Source organism: Lissotriton helveticus, chromosome 3_1 (assembly GCF_964261635.1).
Source record: "Lissotriton helveticus chromosome 3_1, aLisHel1.1, whole genome shotgun sequence".
Lineage (NCBI taxonomy): Eukaryota > Metazoa > Chordata > Amphibia > Caudata > Salamandridae > Lissotriton > Lissotriton helveticus.
Window position 1 is genome coordinate 1,943,631,618 of NC_136061.1, and position 19,342 is coordinate 1,943,650,959.

At 44.1% G+C, this 19,342-nt stretch overlaps 1 protein-coding gene across 1 annotated transcript in view; it reads left to right on the forward strand.

Moving 5' to 3' along the window:
* SLC24A1 (solute carrier family 24 member 1) overlaps positions 1–14,326 on the forward strand; it is a 195,835-nt gene extending 181,509 nt beyond the window's left edge. The window contains exons 8-9 of the mRNA XM_078684072.1: positions 5,665–5,831; positions 12,995–14,326. Coding sequence (XP_078540198.1) covers positions 5,665–5,831; positions 12,995–13,244 — 417 coding nt within the window. The 3' untranslated portion in view covers positions 13,245–14,326. The remainder of the gene's footprint in view (positions 1–5,664; positions 5,832–12,994) is intronic.
* The last annotated feature ends 5,016 nt before the right edge of the window (positions 14,327–19,342 follow it).

A 19,342-nucleotide genomic window follows, 5' to 3' on the forward strand; every position in this document is an offset into this window, starting at 1 on the left:
GTGAAGTGCTTTGTGTGCGTGGGTGAGCAGCTTGAAGGTGATCCTCTTGTTGACGGGGAGCCAGTGCAGGTCTCTTAGGTGGGAGGTGATGCGGCGGCGTCGAGGGATATTGAGGATCAGGCAGGCAGAGGCGTTCTGGATGCGTTGCAGTCATTGTAGGTGTTTGGTCAAGATTCCTACGTAGAGTCCATTGCCGTAGTCCAGCCTGCTGCTGACGAGGGCTTGGGTCACCGTTCTTCTGGTTTCGATCGGGATCCACTTGTAGATCCTGCGAAGCATGCTGAGGAGTCGAGGATGAATCCTAGGTTGCATGCGTGGTCCGTGAGTGTCGGTGCTGTTCCCAGTGAGGTCGGCCACCAGGAGTCGTCCCAGGCAGATGGGGTGGGGCCAAGGATGAGGACTTCCGTCTTGTCTGAGTTCAGTTTCAGGCGGCTGCTCCTCATCCACTCGGCGACGGCCTTCATTCCCTCGTGGAAGTTGGTTTTGGTGGTGTGCGGGTCCTTGGTGAGGGAGAGGATGAGCTGGGTGTCGTCGGCGTAGGAGATGATGTTCAGGTCGTGCCGGTGGGCCAGTTGTGCGAGGGGGGCCATGTAGACGTTGAACAGGGTCAGGCTGAGGGAAGGGTGGGAGGCGGACACTCTGGGTTCTGCCGGAGAGGAAGGACGTTGTCCAATCCAGGGCCTTATATGTTTTAGAAGGACTTTGACTGGCTAGAAGCCAGACTTTAAGCCAGACTTTAAGGCAGCATGCAAAGCACGTTACAATCACAGAGGACAAGTCACAGATTCATAGAGTGTCAGTTGAAAAAGACCTCAGTCTGCCTAGCCCCCTTAATTCCACCTATTGCAGCATCAGATGCTTCTATCACATCTTCAACTTTACACAGATTCTCCCACAGCTTATGCTGCCTTTTGCCACCAAGAGCCTTTTTCGATGTATTGTTTTGCTACATATTACATGTATCACCTGAATTACAACAACTGCCACTTTCCAAGTTGAAGCCAGGTCAGGGAGGTTTGTATGCTGATCTTCCTTTGTACATATCAGGCATCAGCTCACACATTAGGGCTTTGCAAAAAATGTGTCTTAGGTATAGAAAATACTGTAGAAGCTCTGATTTCCAGTGAATTTCTTTATTTCAGACTTCAGATCGGTGTTATGGTTCGGTCAACGTGCCACCCAAATAAGGCTTCCTGCTAAAATGTTTCATATTGTGGGTATTTTAGCCTACCGCTCCATAAGGGCAAGCAATCAAGAAGGGAAACTCAGAGTAAGCATTGCTGCCGAGGGCTTGACCGATTGTCAAAAGACCGGAACCGGAGTTATAAGCCCAAGCCACAGACTAGGGCCTTATAACAATGAGTGGGTGTTTAACAACCAGTAAAGTACGAGACAGAAGGGTTATAAAGCTATTAAAACATTCCGCCCAGCGAGAATAGAATGTTATAAGTCAAAAAGGGAGAAGCAGAAAGACCGCCATTGGAATATTGGAGCAGAAGGCTTTTATCAACCATTATTAGCCCTCAGCCACTCATTGTCTTCAATTGAGCTCCCAAAATTCCAATGTTCTAATTATGATCAAGTTTGGACTTAAAATAAGAAGATTCCAGTAACAGTGTCTTCCAATAGATTAACATGCAAGTCCAATGAGTAGTGGTTTCCTGCAGCGGACCTGGAGCGAACCCTGTAAGATTGTGTTGATGTCAAAGGACTGATGTGTGAGCCCATGCTTGGGAAGTATCTGGAACCCTGGAGTTCTGACTTGGAGGGTATTGCTGTGGCTGCTCTCCTCCTCACTACCCAGGCGCTGTACTTTTGTTTGAATATATGATTATAGATTGACTGTTGCTGTAAATGAGTTGAGGTGTGCACAGCTTATCCTCTTGCTATCCTTACTTACTCGCCTTCATACATCATAGGCTTTCAGTCCTTACTCTATCTAGGGTGGACCTCGGAAAACACTTGCGGCAGCTGGTGGTTAATTGGTTCACTTCTGTGCTTGTGAAAGGGATGACCATGTCTGTCTCGAACTAAAATGAGGGCTCTACGATTCTTAAATTCCGTCAGCACTGTGGTGAGAACATGTGAAGTTTGTGAACTTTGCTGGCAAGTGTATAGTCCCTGCAAAAAGTTTATTAGGAGATAATTTCCCAAAGACTTTTTTTTCTCAACTCCAATCTCCCTTAGTCCTCTACAATTCCAAAACATTTCTGATCCCAAAACACTCACAGCATCTTTTGAATTATTTGGGACCACCTACCCCTTGCCTAGTTTACTCCCATGCCTTGTCAGTTTCAGGGCTGGAAGGAAAAGTAAACTTCAGAGAAAGAGCACAGCTACAGTTTGGCAGTGGTCAATGGCATGCCATTGGGACGCACCATGCTTCAATATTGTTGAATGGGGTTAGACCCAACATTGTGGCGCCAGGTATGGGAGAATTGAGATTTTTAATTTGTCATTGCTAAACTAACTCTGTCCCGGTGACCACAACTTTTCTCGAGGAGAGTAAATTAATGTTCTTGCCTGGCCCTTCTGAGGTACACCTACACACGTTTTTCTGTAAGGTAGATATCCCTACAACATCCATCCCTACAACAATCAAACTGTTGTCCCTACTGTCTCCAAATTCCAATTTGGCCCTCCGCCTTGTAATGAATCAAGGACCGCTTACCACAGCTATTCCTTAGCTTGCCTTGAGCAGCTCTTCCTGAACCTGCCGCAAAAGCACCTTCTAGGTTTCCGAAGCTTGCATAGAGCAACTTTGCTTCTCTTGCTTTTGCCATCACGGCATCGATGCAGTGTATAAACTCAGGCTTGTATTATACCCGTCCTGATGATGATGCTAGTATGTTTGTAAAGAGGATCGAAACGTCGTTGACGTCTTTAAACAGTGTGCACATTAATCCATTGTGTTAAAACAAGTGCATTTACTGTTGTTTTGAAAGCTTGCCCTACTTATTACTATTGGCCAAAAGCTATTTTTGTCTTGCCTGAAATGTCTTGTTGCCCAAATGTAATAGTTTTTTTGTTTGTATAGGAAACAGGATTGCGCCCCACTCCATTTTCTTGAGCTTTTATTCGTTTTTACATTTAATTGATTGATTAAATTGTTTGTCCGGCTGGACATCATTAATATAGCACTGATTCTAGTCTACATTTATTGTAATTATAACTTGTTTTTTAAGGACCACTGTTTCTGGTTAAAAAAAAAAAAGTGGAATAGTAATCAAGCATCTTGGGCATTTTACAGTGTTAGTCCCTGCTTGCATTTTCCTGCAGTAGTAATTACACATCCACCAGTATTCTGCATAAAACAAGGCCTGGTGCTGATTTTTTCTGTGTAAAATCAAAATTACTAGTCTGAGCAATAGGAAGGTGTATGGCAGTAGTTTCTATAGAGTAAGAAACAATATAAGTGATACTGATGACACCTCTTTGTTCTATGTGGTGACCTGCCCAATGAACCATAAGTGAATAAAAGTGATTGCAGCCCCAACTGTATTCGTGCTGTGCAGGATGTCAGGCTTATTTTGCACTGCAGCAGGGCTGCTCTAAAACATTTACAAACCCTGAGCTGCACCTCAAATGACAGGATCGTATATTACAAAGGTTGTGTCTTAAAGTGCTGTCCAGCACCAAGACATTCTGACTGCTTAGCCAAAATAAAATGGCGCCTGAAGTGGAAGTGTAGAGTGCGGGCCGCCACACGCAAACTTCCAATGTGCATAATTATCACCTCCGGTCCTTACATAGAATTATGTCACAGCTGTGAATACAGACCATGTTACCAGAACTTGTATCATAGAAATTGAAATAGGACAAACTCGGCACTAATCAGGAAACATAACGAAAAGGTTATTGTAAGCAAACCCAGAAATACTTAAACAGTACAGATAGACTTCCTAACGTGACAAAGACTGTCAGGCAGCCAGTGCAAGCACATAATCTACCCCACTGAAAGAATAACAAGTTAACTGGGAAAGGAAAAGTAATTGAATTAATTATTAGTCAATACAATCGATTGAAATTAGAGAAATCCGGTGATTACGACTGCACAAGAAAATATTGATGTAACTTAGCTATGTATGTGGTGACAAGATGAACATGGATGTGCACCATGAGTGTACCACAATGTGATAATGTCAGAAAAATATATATCTAAATATCATGAAATTTCCAGCATTGTAATATGCAACAATAAAGCCAATTTTCCTGTGAAAAGTTGCTATAAAAAGTATAGTGGCCTTGAGGCCTCATGTTGTTAACACCTTAACACCTTTAAAACAACTTTGGTTGAATGATATACCTTATGACCCATACTAATGGAGGGATAGATTAGTACATTAATGTAATTTAAAAAAAAAAATTACACATAGGAAAATGTCCTTCTTATATTTATAAACCATATTTAAGGTTAAATCATCAGAATGGTCTACAAAGCATTGTAAATAAAACATCTTAACTGCTTAAGGAATAGATTCCTTACAACAAATAGTACCACAGAAAAGCCTCAGTCAGTTCCAGACTCAAGAAAACTAATATGGACACAAAGCCTTAATATATATCTACCCTTGACTGGACCCCATCCTCGCTACCATCACTGTGCAGCCCCACCAACCAAACTTTCACCACCAAAACTGAGAAACTCACTATCACTACTGCCCAGACTGTAGAGCTCACTGCCACTCCTACCCTCTTTCCAAGCAACTGAACACCTGCTGGTCACCTACCTCTTCAAATAGGAGTCTGCCAATTGACACTCGGGAAAAGTGCATTGAACTCCAACTGCAGTTACAGCACAAGGTTATGGACACCATATTCAATTCAGCAACATATAGCACATGTGATGCACCCAAGACTTCAACTGAGGCTACCGTACCCACAGTTAATGATTGCAAGACACGCCGCCTGGGTCTGCAACACTGAATGCTCATGATGTGCATGAGCATTCAACGCCCACCCAGATGATGACCACAGGGCACCATCTGATGACACAACACAAGATCCTCCCGATTTACCTAAAACGAATCTGAGACTTCATTCTTACATGAATTTCCAACAAACGCTACAAAACCGGACATCAAATGTTACAAACGCGACTATCATAATATACACCATAATCTTAACATTCAACCTTTATGATATCTATAGGACGCAATCTTAAATTGCCACCAAAAAACACTTGTGCTCTAGAGACTACAGCGAAGAAAATAAACTTTCTTGCGAGGATGTTAATGAGACTGAGGATAAGGCCCACCATTCAACCTTGATGGTGTAAGTAGATCTGCATCCGAGGCTGTGACCCACCAGCCTTTTGATGTACATGTGACTCCATATAAAGCGACGAGGGCTATCCTCAAACTGAAAAGTAACTTGTACTCTGAAAATGTGTTGTCTCTGCAAACTTTGATGTGGTTTAGCGTGGCAGCAGTGCTAATTGATAATGTCATTATATGAAAACGAAATAATAAAACCCATAATTAACTAATGTCAACATTTTGCTCATATGAACTCTAGTCAGAGTCCAATCTCTTAAGATGAGAGCAGTTCTGCATGCTGGCACCAAGCCAGGTATGTCCAAACTACAGAGCAAGTTTGTGGAAAAATGTCAATTTGTAGTTTGGTTGATTTATTTATTTCAATCTATTGAGTTTTTTTTTTTAGGTAGGTGAAACAGTGGGGATTTCAGAAGAAATTATGGGCTTGACCATCCTGGCAGCAGGTACCTCAATACCTGACCTTATCACTAGTGTGATCGTCGCCCGTAAAGGCTTGGGGGACATGGCGGTTTCCAGCTCTGTGGGTAGCAACATCTTTGATATCACAGTTGGGTGAGTACCAAGCACTGCTGCATACAAATTGAGAGACATATAAAGTGTCTAACCACCCAAGTATGTAATACATGTTTGTGCATCTAAAGGATGTTGTCCGTGTGTGAGTGCATCTTCCCTTTTGTGTCGTTGAACAAGTATTTTTGTAAGATCAGCATGTCCTACATGCCACCATTACCTTGTAGTTGAAAATTGAGTAATTGCTGAAAAGTCGCATATGTTTCTTCACTTCTGCGTTCTGGCCAGAAACCAGTCTTTAGAGAGCCTACAATTTCAATAGAAACATCACTGCGATCAACAGAAAGGTCATTTTCAGCACCACAGTTGAGTCGTAAAAGTCATATTCTTTTTGTGTGTTGATTTCCGGCAGTAATCAGGGTGCTCAGCATGCAGAGAACACCTTTAAAATGTTGCTCATGTTCTCTGGTAATATGTCAAACTATGTGAACTGTGTTTAAAACGTCCACTGTTTGCCATCAGCCCATGATATGCCAAAATCCAAGAACACCTAATCAAAACAATCTAAAGTTCAAGTTGAAAGTGAGACTTTAACACAAATGCTCGTAAACATCAGAGACATCAGGAAAGGACCCCTCTAAAGAAACAGGGTTGGAGATCTCCAGGACCCCTCCACAGAAGCAGGGTTGGCGTTCTCCCTTCCACAAGAACACCATGATTGGACCAGACCCTGGCTAGTCTTGTAACACCAATGATGGGGCCAATAAGCGACCGCCCACACCACTTAGACTTACTTTCAGTATGGCAAGTGAATTAGCGACTCAACCTATGGTATACGGGAAACTCAGTGTCCTGACATGGAACGTAAATGGGCTTGGTAACAAGATAAAACGAGGGCTAGTGAATAATTACCTCAAAAGAGTAGGCCCTGATATAATTTTCCTGCAGGAAACGCACCTTAAGGGTACCAACTGCTCCTTTATAGCCAGGGGAAGGTACAAAGTATTAGCACACGCGGGCTACACAACTGACTCTAGAGGGGTAGTAATCATTGTAAAGAACTCCTCCCCCTTCTGCATCACCCGCATCTGGGGAGACCCGCTGGGGACCTGCGTGGGGGTTCAGGGGACATGGCGTAGACGCACATATACGCTGGTATCAGTGTACGCACCGCCCAAACTACAGGCAAATAAATTTAGAGTACTAGCCAATATACTCCTCGACACTGCAGACACCATTCAAATAGTGGGCGGAGACTTCAACGATGTAATGAATAGGGAAATGGACAGATCAGGACCGCCACCTACCAGGGGAAGCCAGACCCCCTTAGCCCAGATGATCGACACCATAGGCCTCACTGATGTCTGGAGGCAGATACACCCGGCCCAGACAGCCTATTCATTCTACTCAGCCGCGCACACAGTGTTTTCCAGACTAGATTACATATTCATGTCCAGGCAGGATCAGATCACAGATGTTGCAGCGGAATACAAGGCGAGGGGACTCTCTGACCACTCACCACTACTGGTGACGATGGGACAGACTCGGGGTGCTTTGGGGACCTCCTGGCGCCTAGCTGCATGGGACCTTAAAAATGAGACGGTACTCAAGGGCGTGAGAGCAGATGTGCGGGTATACCTGGCTGAGAATGAAGGAACGGTGGACTCGGGAGTAACCCTATGGGAAGCCCTAAAACCGGTGATGAGAGACAGAATACAAAATAGATTAGGGACGGAGCGGAAGAGACTACAGGAGGAGGTAGCGGCAGTTGAGTGCACCATAGTGGTTTTAGAAAGAGATCACTTAACTACAAGAAGCTATGAAACACTGCGGAAACTGTTAGACGCGCAGCGAAACTATAGGAAACTAGTAACTGGCGAGGCAAGAACTCAGAACCTGGCCACCCTTCACCGCCTATATGACGTTGGGGATAAGTCCGGCAAACTACTGGCATGGCTTAGCCGAAAGGAACAGGCAGCGAGATGGGTGGAACATGTCCGGGACGAAGAGGGGGCGCTTGTCAACACAGACCCACACATTGCGGAGACGTTCGCGGCCTACTATGAGCGCTTCTACACAGCCAGAGACCTAGGTACGTGTGAAGATGCTCTCCAGAATATGGGACAGACCGACCTCCCTTCGCTAGATTTAGAGACCCTCAAGACCCTAGAGGCTGACATTACGGTAGAGGAGGTCAATACGGCCATTGCTGGTCTAAAAGCTGGGAAGACACCGGGACCGAATGGTTTTCCGGTCGAATTTTTCAAATGCACGGCAGACATGTTGGCCCCACATCTGAGGAACCTCTTCCTGGGAGCATATCAGGAGGGGAGGCTCCCCGCTGACCTGTCGCTGGCGACGATCATCCCAATTCATAAAGAGGGCAAACCACGGGAGGACTGCGCGTCCTACCGACCCATTTCTCTTCTAAATACAGAGGTGAAACTCCTTGCGACTGTCCTGGCGCAGCGGCTGAGATCTGTAATCCCGGACCTAATACACCTGGACCAAACCGGTTTCCTCCCAGACAGGGCCACGAAACTCAACCTTAGGCGCACTCATAACTGGCTGGAGGAGGTGAGAGATAGGGAGCCACCACACTGGTTTCTCTCACTGGACGCAGAGAAGGCCTTTGACTCGGTACACTGACCGTTCCTGGAAGGCGTACTACAAAGATTCGGTTTCGGCCCAAAGTTTCAGACATGGGTCCGTCTCCTCTACACCAACCCGCGAGCTAAAGTGAGGGTGAACGGGAGACTGTCTCACGAAATCAAAATTCAAAGAGGGACACGACAAGGATGCCCTTTGTCACCCCTCCTGTTCACACTTACCATAGAGAAACTGGCAGCTAGGATCCGACAGAACCAACAGATCACCGGCTTCCGTGTAACGGATACGGACCTGGCTCAGGAGAAACTATCCCTTTACGCGGACGATGTACTCCTGTATGTCACCAACCCGGCCACCACCGTTCCGGAGTTGTTCCTAGAACTGGAACGCTATGGCCGATATTCTGGCTATGCTATAAACTGGCACAAGTCGATCCTATACGACCCCAAAGGGAGCGACCGGGAGACGACGTTGCCAGACCGACTGATTATTACTACTGAGGGCTTCCAATATCTTGGCATCTACATCACCCTAGACAAGAAACTCTCTCTGAAAAAAAACTTAGAGAGGATAATGCTAAACTCCACTGCTGACATGGATCGTTGGCGACAGCTACCCATGACACTCTTGGGTAGAGCGGCCATGTACAAAATGATCATACTCCCCAAATACTTATATGCTTTACAAAACGAATATTATTTACTCCCGGACATGCTACTGAAAAAAATCCATTCAGACCTCAGGACCTTTCTCTGGCTGGGTAAACAGCCGAGAATAGCACTGAACACGCTCCAACGACACCAATACAGCGGAGGGATCTCGCTCCCCAACCTCGAAGCCTACTACTGGGCTGAACACATGGCCCCAATCAATGAATGGCTACATACACAGGCAGACCATCCCACATATGCCCTGGAGCCACATAAACTGTCCCCGAACAACCTGCTGTCCTACCTGTACGGCGGCACCGCTAAGAAACCACTGCTTCCGGCGACTGCCATTACACTATGGGCCTGGAATAAGGCTACGAAGCGAACAGGCTGGGAAAAGACGCCCACCCGGCAGACCCCACTATGGCATTGCAAGTGGTTAAATGAACTTCATAAACTTATAGGTTTTAAACGGTGGGATGATATTGGAATCTCCAACATAGGGGACGTGATCGCTAGAGGGGAGCTGAAACCCTTTCAGACCCTGAGAACAGAGTTTGGGCTCCAGCACTCACAGCTCTTCAAATACACCCAGCTACGCCATGTATGGAGGGCGCAGAATATACACTTAGAGGGCCTGCCAGAGTACGCTCCACTGGAGGGTAGACTCCTGCAGGAACAGATACAGTGTAAGGCAATCTCACTCACCTACAAAACATTAACCAACAATATGCTGGGGGACCTGGTGAAGCTTAGAGAAACCTGGCAAGGGGAGATTGGAGCACTTGAGGATATAGACTGGGACGTAGTGTTAATGCACCCACGCGAGGTGGCGATTATGTCTAGACTCCGCCTCATTCAATACAACGTGCTGCACAGGACCTACTACGACAGGGTGAGACTGCACAAAATGGGGAAAGCAGTAGACACTAATTGCCTCCGATGCCAAGGGGAGGGCGGGGACTTCTATCACATAATATGGTCATGTGAAGTGATACAAACCTACTGGACCCTCGTCTTTAAGGAGCTCAGTGAGGTATTAACGGCACCGATTACACAAGAGCCCAAACTGGCCCTACTAGGGATGACCAATGATGTTGACCTACCTCGCCCACTCCTGGTATTCCTGGTTCTGGCCCTAGTGGTGGCAAAGAGAGACATTGCAAAGCACTGGGGATCATCGACCCCCCCCCCCCGAATGTAGAGGAGTGGAGAAGAGGACTAGACCTCTACATGGCGGCGGAGAGGGTGACCTATAAGTCACGGGGTTGTCCTAAGAAGTTTAAAAAGGTTTGGTCCCAGTGGAGGCACTATCATGGTCTGTATAGGGGGCTGTGGGGGGAGGTACACAATAACGATATACGATTCGGCATGGGCAAGGAGGGAGGGGTAGGGAGAGGGCACTGAGACTTACCTGTTTCTAGGATAAATGGACAATGCACCTGTACAATATGAAGCTGTAAAAGCAGAGTACCATTGGGAAGGGCGGGAGTGGGATTAGGGGATTCCATGTTGCCAATTGCATTACTGTAATGTTGAGTTATGAACAAAATGCAAATAAATATATATTTTTTTAAAATGATGGGGCCACATGCAGACTGTGATGAGCTTCCTTCCAACCCCCCCCACCTCCCCGCCACGAGTCACCCATATCTCACGTGAGTTGCCCTTGAATGGTTGGAAGCCCCTCTGCAACAGGGATGCAGGGGTCTACATTACGCCCTTGACCCTGACTGAGTTAGGGTCACAAGACACCAAAGAAGACATGCCCAGAAGGAGGTGAAACAGGAGAAAACACTGATCAATACCTACATGCAGAGGAAGCTTTTCTTTGTATCTCTGGGATCCCCACATCGTAAGCACTCACTCGTGCCACTTTTTCTGAGTCTTGCAACCAAAAGATTTAAACACAGTCCAAAATAATAACCAAACAAAAATTTAGCTATTCTATACACTTAAACTTCTAATCCACCTGTTAGCCTAGATTTCAGTCTCTAAAAGGTTCAAGGTCTGGCATTCAGTTGTCTATGTCTCTAATTGCTAAACTCTACTACCTGGGTGTCTTCTCAGTTTATAACACAATCAACCAGTGTCTCTGACGGGAAGGCGGACTTTCCTCTTACAGGAAGCTTAGTTTAATCTCTTAGGTGGTTGTATCTTGCCATTTGCCCTTGATGCACGTGAGTCCCAGGAGAGGCTATACAGAAGGACACCACAGAGGAACACTGGCACCTCATTGATTTCCCACCTCTTCCTCCCAATCGGTCAAAGCTTGGGAAGAGGAAAAACAGCCAGTATCAGAAAAGAATTGGTTGACCGTTATAGTTATCTCTTAATTTTATTATTTATGCACCACTAAGGCACTTATTTCTATATTAAATACATGTAGAGTGGCGAGTGAGGTGATAACACTGTGTACGGAGGTGTGAAAGTGATTACTTGAAAGGTGGTGCTTAAGTATAAATACAAGTGAAAAGTATGACTTACAGTAACATAAAAGCGGTGTGTAAATGATTATTGAAACAGATAAGTATAAGTTATGATTGGTTATGGTTGTTTATTTATTTATTTTGAAGGTTTTATATAGCGCGGACCAGACCCTTGTGGGTATCAGAGCACTTTACAACATATACAGGAAAAGGGGAAATAGAGGCGACATAGGCATATAGATACGAAAATAATATTGCTTATAATGGTCAAAAAAACAGTAACTGTTCCAACATAGCACATATCTACCATCCTGCATCAAATAGATCAAGTGAATTTTGTAGGGAGAATCGATTTAACTTCCTTTTTAAAGGATGCCACGTGAGGGTTCTTGTTTTTGGGGGTAAGGCATTCCAAATCCTAGGGGGCATTCCTGAGTTGGATCGGTGTAGTTTAAGGTGCGTTTGTCACAAATAAGATAGAAATAAGTGTGTAAGTGGTGTATAAATAATAAAACTAAGTGATAACTTGAACTGTACAATTTCTAATGATTGAGGAGCATATTTTGGGTTTGTATACCAAACCTAAATAAAGTTTTCCTAACTTTAACAGACGTGTAACCTTTGCTTTGTTTGTGAATATATATATCAGTGAAAAAAAGTGTTCCAATAAGTTATTTAAGGGCAATTGTACTAATAATCACACGTTTATTTTTTACAAAGTAAAGTTTTACTACCTCACAACTACTTTATACATAGAAACAACTCGCATATCTATTGAGTGTGATTTTACTGCACATATGTGCAGAGTGCAAAGTGCTATTTATTACCATTGTAAAAAGTGTGGGCATGACCAGTGATAGGCGAGGCCTTGAAAGAGTCATGATGTCCCTCCCTCCCTCCCTCAACAATGGTAATACATTGCATAACACACTCTTCACATCTGCATAGATGTTTATGTCATGGAATGTTTCCTTTGTTTTAACAAATGAAACCTAGGCTGCAGTATGTTACATTTGTGCAGAGCATCAAGATTCAAAAACATCTACCCTGTACCATGATAACATGAGATTTGACCTAAGCACTGTTGTATGGTAATACATTTCTGAATCTGGTGTATTGCTGCACTTGCTCCACATCAGATGTCTTTTTCAGCTATGTTTAGTTTTACTATATATGCCTGTGTGTCTCACTCACTCTCTCTCTATATATATATATATATAAATATAATGTTCCCATTGAGCTTTAAAGAACGTATGTACTTATGTGTGTGCTATTAACGGGACAGCTTAGTACATTAATGTAAAAGTCCTTAATGTAGAAGGACTACTGATGGCACTGCATACTAAAACTTCAGATCAAGTCCCCATCAGCCTGATGTAGAAGTTGAAGGCCATTGCTTTTAAAACCCATTGTGCAGACCTTTAATTGCAGAAATGCTGCCCAACAATGCAAATAATAAATGCATCAACATTTTGCAGACCTTTTAAATGTCTCCTTCTCTTCATTGAACTTACAGCTTGCCTGTTCCCTGGTTCCTGTTCTCCATGTTTAACGGATTCAGTCCGGTGGCGGTCAGCAGCAACGGCCTCTTCTGTGCCATTGTCCTCCTCTTCCTCATGCTCCTCTTTGTCATCTTCTCCATCGCCGCCTGCAAATGGAAGATGAACAAGTTCCTGGGGTTCACCATGTTTGCCCTGTACTTTATCTTCCTGATCGTCAGCGTAATGTTGGAGGATCGCATTATTATCTGCCCAATCTCAATATGAGGCTTCCAGCGAGAGTCTCCGAGTATAGAGCAGACTGACCACTGTCCACTCTTTGCCCCAACCCTATTTCTTCTACAGCTGTAACACAAAGTCAACAACCCACTTACGCACGGATGGAATCCAAGAACACAGGCATATGTCTTTGATAAATGCAACTCACCATACTGGCCAGTGTCTTGGAATCTGCATCTTTTAAATTAACCCTCACGATTAGGACAATTGTGGTCAGATTCATCCAGTGCTGGATGCTACATAGCTAAGAATGCCATCCTTGGTGTGAAGAACATTGGTTTCATGGGTATCTGCAACATCCCATCTGAAAGGATGCAGATAGTGGTCAAAGGCTCCATTACTGCAATCAGACCGGCCACATATGGATGGATCTCTCCACAATCGTGGATTCTGGAAATTAACTGCAAGGTCAACCCGTAGCCCAGCAAGCACAAGTGACACGAAATTTGGCCGACAGACATTTCTAATGAAGGCTTCTGGGGGCCTGAAATGGCACAGAAGTGGTGGAAAGGACTATTGGAGCAGCATGATCTTCATGGCTGAAGGGTTGCCTACCCACCTAACCCCATGTATAGATGTGGGCAAGAACAGTCCTAGCTGTCTTTTGGAAGTGACAAGTCTCTCTCCCTCTTGCAGTGACGCCAGGAGAAGAACACTTCAGTAAGGAAAGTAGGACCACAAATAAAAGTGAAGGGGTGTCTATTTACAGAGCAGGTGTAGATTGGCGGTTTCATATATTCTAACTTATAAATGATTGATCCTCCTGGGGGACAGCTGAGGTCTGCACAGGATGAAACCCAGTAAGGGTGAGAGAAAGTAGACTGCCATAAGTATGAGTATAGATCAGCCCCTTCAAGAGTCTATCATACTGTCAATCATGGTATCGCTTTAAAAAAAGAAACAAAACAGTACGTTTATGCAAAGTTTACAACACTCAAACGATTTGCAGTGCTTCTGTGCATCGTAGTGCGTAGCTCCAGGCGCAGAGCCAAAAGATTGCCCGAAGTGCTAAGGGGTTGAATTAGTTAACGAATGTGATTCACAATCAATAAAACACAGTCTGAAAGGAGGCTAGCTGTGTTAGTATTTGGCGACTTCATTTTGTTTTTAATACAGTGTTCTGTTTGTTGTGGTCAAAGATCAGCCATAGTATGGCTGGCCTCCATAGGAAGACTTTGACTTCCATATAAATTTGGGGGAAGAGTCAGTGATGTGTTCAGGTTATGGAATATCATGAGATTTTCAAACAGGGAGGGGTGGGGACTTGGTCAGATGTCCGGGACCAACTGGCTGCAACATCTCCCGAGTATCTTATTGGTAAGTTCACCTGTGGACCTCGGGTGATATTCAATGAGTTGCGACCATGTACAAGACTAGGGTATAGGGCATGTCGGTCTGTCAGTGCCTCCCAGGTAAAGATCCTCGACTTTGTGTTAACACACATACAGAAAGCAGAGAAACAGGTGTCTTCAAGTGTTGTGAGATGCTGGCTCAAGTCTTATTTAGTATAATTGGGGGGAGGGTGGAATGAAGATCCTAGGATATCGGAGAAGTCTTTAAGACAAGGGCCCATCACAGACACAGGGTTTGCTCCGACAGGGACGTAAGAGTGATACTTGGCCGACTTAACGGTGCAGAGGGCACCCACTTATACATGGCAAAATAATACCACAGTCCAAACTAACTGGCTCCTACATATCTGCATCATATAAAACACCATAAATATACACAGGGGGGACCCGGTAACCCTCACTATCTGGGTCTATTACATATATAATTCCAGAATGATTCTGCTGTAATAGTAACTAAAAAGGATTTTTAACAACAGATTATTCAGTAAGGGGTCAAAAAATCCCCTTAGCAGATTTGGGAGTGACTTACAACACACCACTTATCCAAACACACTATATGTTTGAATATATTGAATAAAAGAACATACAGGATTTCTGCATTAACTGACACAGCCATCTTGTATAATATTATAAAATGATTGCATGATAACCTTTGTAGGGTATGATACGGCCTGTCGTTTAGTATGGTATGGTCTTTCATTGTATATAATGGTGTGGCCTATCATTGTATGGTTTGGTCAGTCATTGTATAGCATGGTTTGGTCAGTCATTGTATAGCATGCTATCATATGACCTGTCATTGTATACTATATTGTATAGTATGGTAAGGTTTGGTTGTGGTATGGTATGGCCTGTCATTTTATAATATGGTATGGTATGGTTTGGCCTGTCATTATGTAGCATGCTACTGTGAGGCCTGTCATTGTATAGTAAGGTATGGTCTGTCATTTATATGGCCTTTCGTATATTATACGGTATAGCCTATCATTGTATAGTATGATATGGTATGGAATGCACTGTCCATGTATAGTCCGGTATGGTATGGTCTATCGTTGTGTGGTATGGCCTGCCATTGTATAGTATAATATTGAATGGTAAGGCTAGTCATTGTACAGTATGGTACACGGTACAGTATGATATGGCTTGTCATTATACAGTATGGTATGTCATTGTACAGTATGGTATACTATGGCCTGTTATTGTATATTATGGTAATCTTTTTCATATTAAGCTACGCAAGGAAGCACAATAGGAGATGTCAAAAAATCACTTCACAATGTTATTTTCACAGAAGAATGTTCTATCCAACCAGTAATCCTGCACACGAAAAATTTCAAAAGACACCGTTTTTTTTCATAAAACATTTTATTCATGCCCAAGACATCCTACAATTCATAAAGCATGTATCAAAAAAGCACGTTCTTTCAAACTAAACAAACGATTAACTAATAGTGATAGCACTAAGACAATAATATATTTTGAAATCATTGTTAAAAGCAACGCTAATAATTTGTGGTCTACTGCACCAAAAAGTAGAAAGGGAGACGATGAAAAGTAAAATGGAACGAACAAGGGAAATGAGCAATGAAAGCAACAGCAGTGAAGTGCTGCATGTAGAACAGTGGCGGCTGGTGAGGTTTGTGAGTGGTGAGGCTGGGCTTGTTCCGCAGGGGTCAGGGTACACAGCATTTATTTTGGGGGGGGGGTGTTAGTCGCCATTGCAAATCTAATTGACCAAAAATGCAATAAAAAGATGCATTTTCCGTCTCATTTTTAAAAATAAAAGAAAAAACAATGCTTTAATTGGACTGGCTTGTTGGCAAGCCTGACTTCCATCTTCCTGACTTTCTACTGCCAAATGTGAGCTCCATCCCTGGCCAGGCTCAAATCACATGCGCTTCATCAGATCCAGTATCTAGACAACCTACCAGCAAGGTGCACGGCCAAGCCTCCTACTTCTTGTGAGATGAACCTCCTGCCAACGTCCTCACTGAGCACCTCTTGAAATGAGGAATCCTTCAAATTTCTCTTTGCTCCTACTCTCTTTTACAGCTTTGGAAACCGATAAATGTATCTAGTTGAGAGAGGCTGCATTAAAGGCTTGGCTTCATAGACACCAAGGAGAGTCAAGAGGAAGACGTTTCATGACTCCCAGAAGATCTTCCTGGCCTGCACTAGTATGTCTTGAAAGGTGTGCCACCACACCCATCTTGCTTTCTCTTCCCCTCTCTTGCTTTCTCTTCTCAATACATCCCTTGCTCCCCACTTCCTTCCTGATAGCCAGATGCCCAAGAAGTAGCTGCCCATAGTTCACTTGTGCCCTGCCCTCTATTGTATGAGTGCTTTGGTGGAAGACCACAACCTTTTCAAGGCTCCTTCCTCATTGGGACTGCATGTTTGTCTTCCTTACTCTTAGTCCCTCATTTCCATCTCTGGCTCTTTCCCAACACTTGGTATATATCCCCACTCACCTCGTCCCTCTGTGGTGACACAATGGTGATGTAAAGCACTGAGTAAATAAGAACTATATTATAACATAACACATGCTCATATACAGAAAGTCCCATATGTAAACAAAAAGAACGTGAGTTTATGCTAATAAACCTACACATCTAAACACAGAGAGACAGATAGATATGGAAAAAACACACATTTGTACTTAAGTGTGTTGGCTGTGCATGCATGCATGCACATATATATGCATGGCACACACATCCATTAATGCACATGTGCATAAACAATAAGGGATACGTGTCCTGATAGGGGCAGACAAGTGTATGTGCATGTCAGTGTTCATCTGAAAGGGAGTCACAGAAATACTGCATGCACATTTGCATGCATTAAGTGCTACCAACCATTCATGCTGAAGTCTCATGAAGCATCTGCTTTGGGAGTGATGCACTCTACTCCACTACACATTAGAATAGTGTTAAAATCAAGTTCAGCATTTCTCAGCTTGCACCAGGTAAATAATTTTATGTGATACAATAGTACCATTCAACACCGCTCTTAACCAGCTGCCTAGATCACAAGTGGCATAGTATTCGCACTCTCTGCATAACACATTCCACCTCACAATCCACATACTCATGCATCCGACACACAACAAATACCTCACACCCACATACCACACATGTGCCACAAGCCTATATACTGAGTTTCTGCAACTTTTTCTTGCAAGAACACATGTGTGCGATCTTGGTGTAAACTTCACACTACTAAGTGCCTCATCTGGGTATTTACTATTTACCTCAGAAACAAGAAACAGGGCGACGCTGTAGGTATGCAGATTTCTAATATGGGGTGCACCCTGACACAGGGTGTAAAGGAGACCCTACAATAAAATGTGCAAGCCCCAACCTCATTCACTGTCATTTCTTTATTTAATTTTCGTATTGATGTAACACGTGCAGGAGCGTAGCACAGAGAGGCAGGATGCTATAGAACAGGATAGCAATATTAGCACAGAGCAGGGGAATAACCAATTTCCATTCTCATACGGAGTTATGAATACATTTACTGGGGGTGAAAAAACTGTATAACAGCATTGAAGAAGATATAATTTCACGTTGTGCTCAAGTAGAATATGTGACTTATATAGTCAGGAGTTTTTGAGTGGGATCGCCTTATATGTGCATAGGCATACCTTTTTCTGTTAAAAGTGAAGTCCTGTCAGAACAGAAGGCAACCTAGGATGTACAATTTATAGCTATATCAGCCAGTTTAGAATTGCCCACTACCCCTAAACATAATCACAACATTTCATTCAGAGGCAGACGGCCCTGCTGGAATTTCTTTAACTCACCTCGACTGTGTAATATATACGCTGTCCCTGTTCCTGGCCTCCCAATAAAACTCCTCATGCGTTGTGTGTAAAAAAACATTCTGCTTTTGGAGCGTCCCATACCAATTATTTTTAAAGGAAGGAATCGTGATATTTGTCCATGACGTCTATGTCTCACTGACCTTGCTCCCCACTGGCACTGTCGCCACCTTAGCTGGCCTGGCAGTAAACAAATCAAGTGTCTGAACAGACACACACACACACGCTGGTGCTACAATGGAGTCCAGGATTAATACAGGCGGGAAGTAGTCAGAGACACCTCAAGTCGAGTCTGCGCAAAGTGTCTTACCCCACCCTTTCCCACCTCGTCACAGGGTGAGTCCCACCCCACCCTGTGACGAATTGGGAAAGGGTGGGGGTGACAATGCTCTCCACTCCCTGATAGACATGGAGGCGCAGAGCTACAGGGCTTGCATCTGAAACGCCCGGGGCTCACTTCACCTCCACGTCATCAAGGGGTGGAGACTGTGCCTTGTTGGTATGTGTTTGCCAAGCTGATGACCTCACAGACCTCATAGCTGAGAGGTTGTCTGCCCGGCAAATACTTTCTAAACTCTGAGCCCACATCGCTAGTTTAGGAAAAGCCGTGCAGCGCGCCGACACCCATCAGGGTCAGAGCATTACAGTGAGCGGCAAGTTTCTTTTTATATGTGCAAAAACACAGTTTTAAAACAATGCAGATTTAGCAGGCACATTTCTTTCTTTTCTTCATGAAAGTAAAGGGGGCGCTGCCCCTACGCCCTGGCACAGAAACCGCCGCTGATGTAGAATAAAAAGTATGCCAAGACAGAAGGCAGAAGCAGCGGAAAGACACTCCCAAAATAAATGGAAGCAGTCCTAGGCCCATGCTCCAGGGATGAGTGAAACTCACAGAGAGTGGAGCCAAAGTG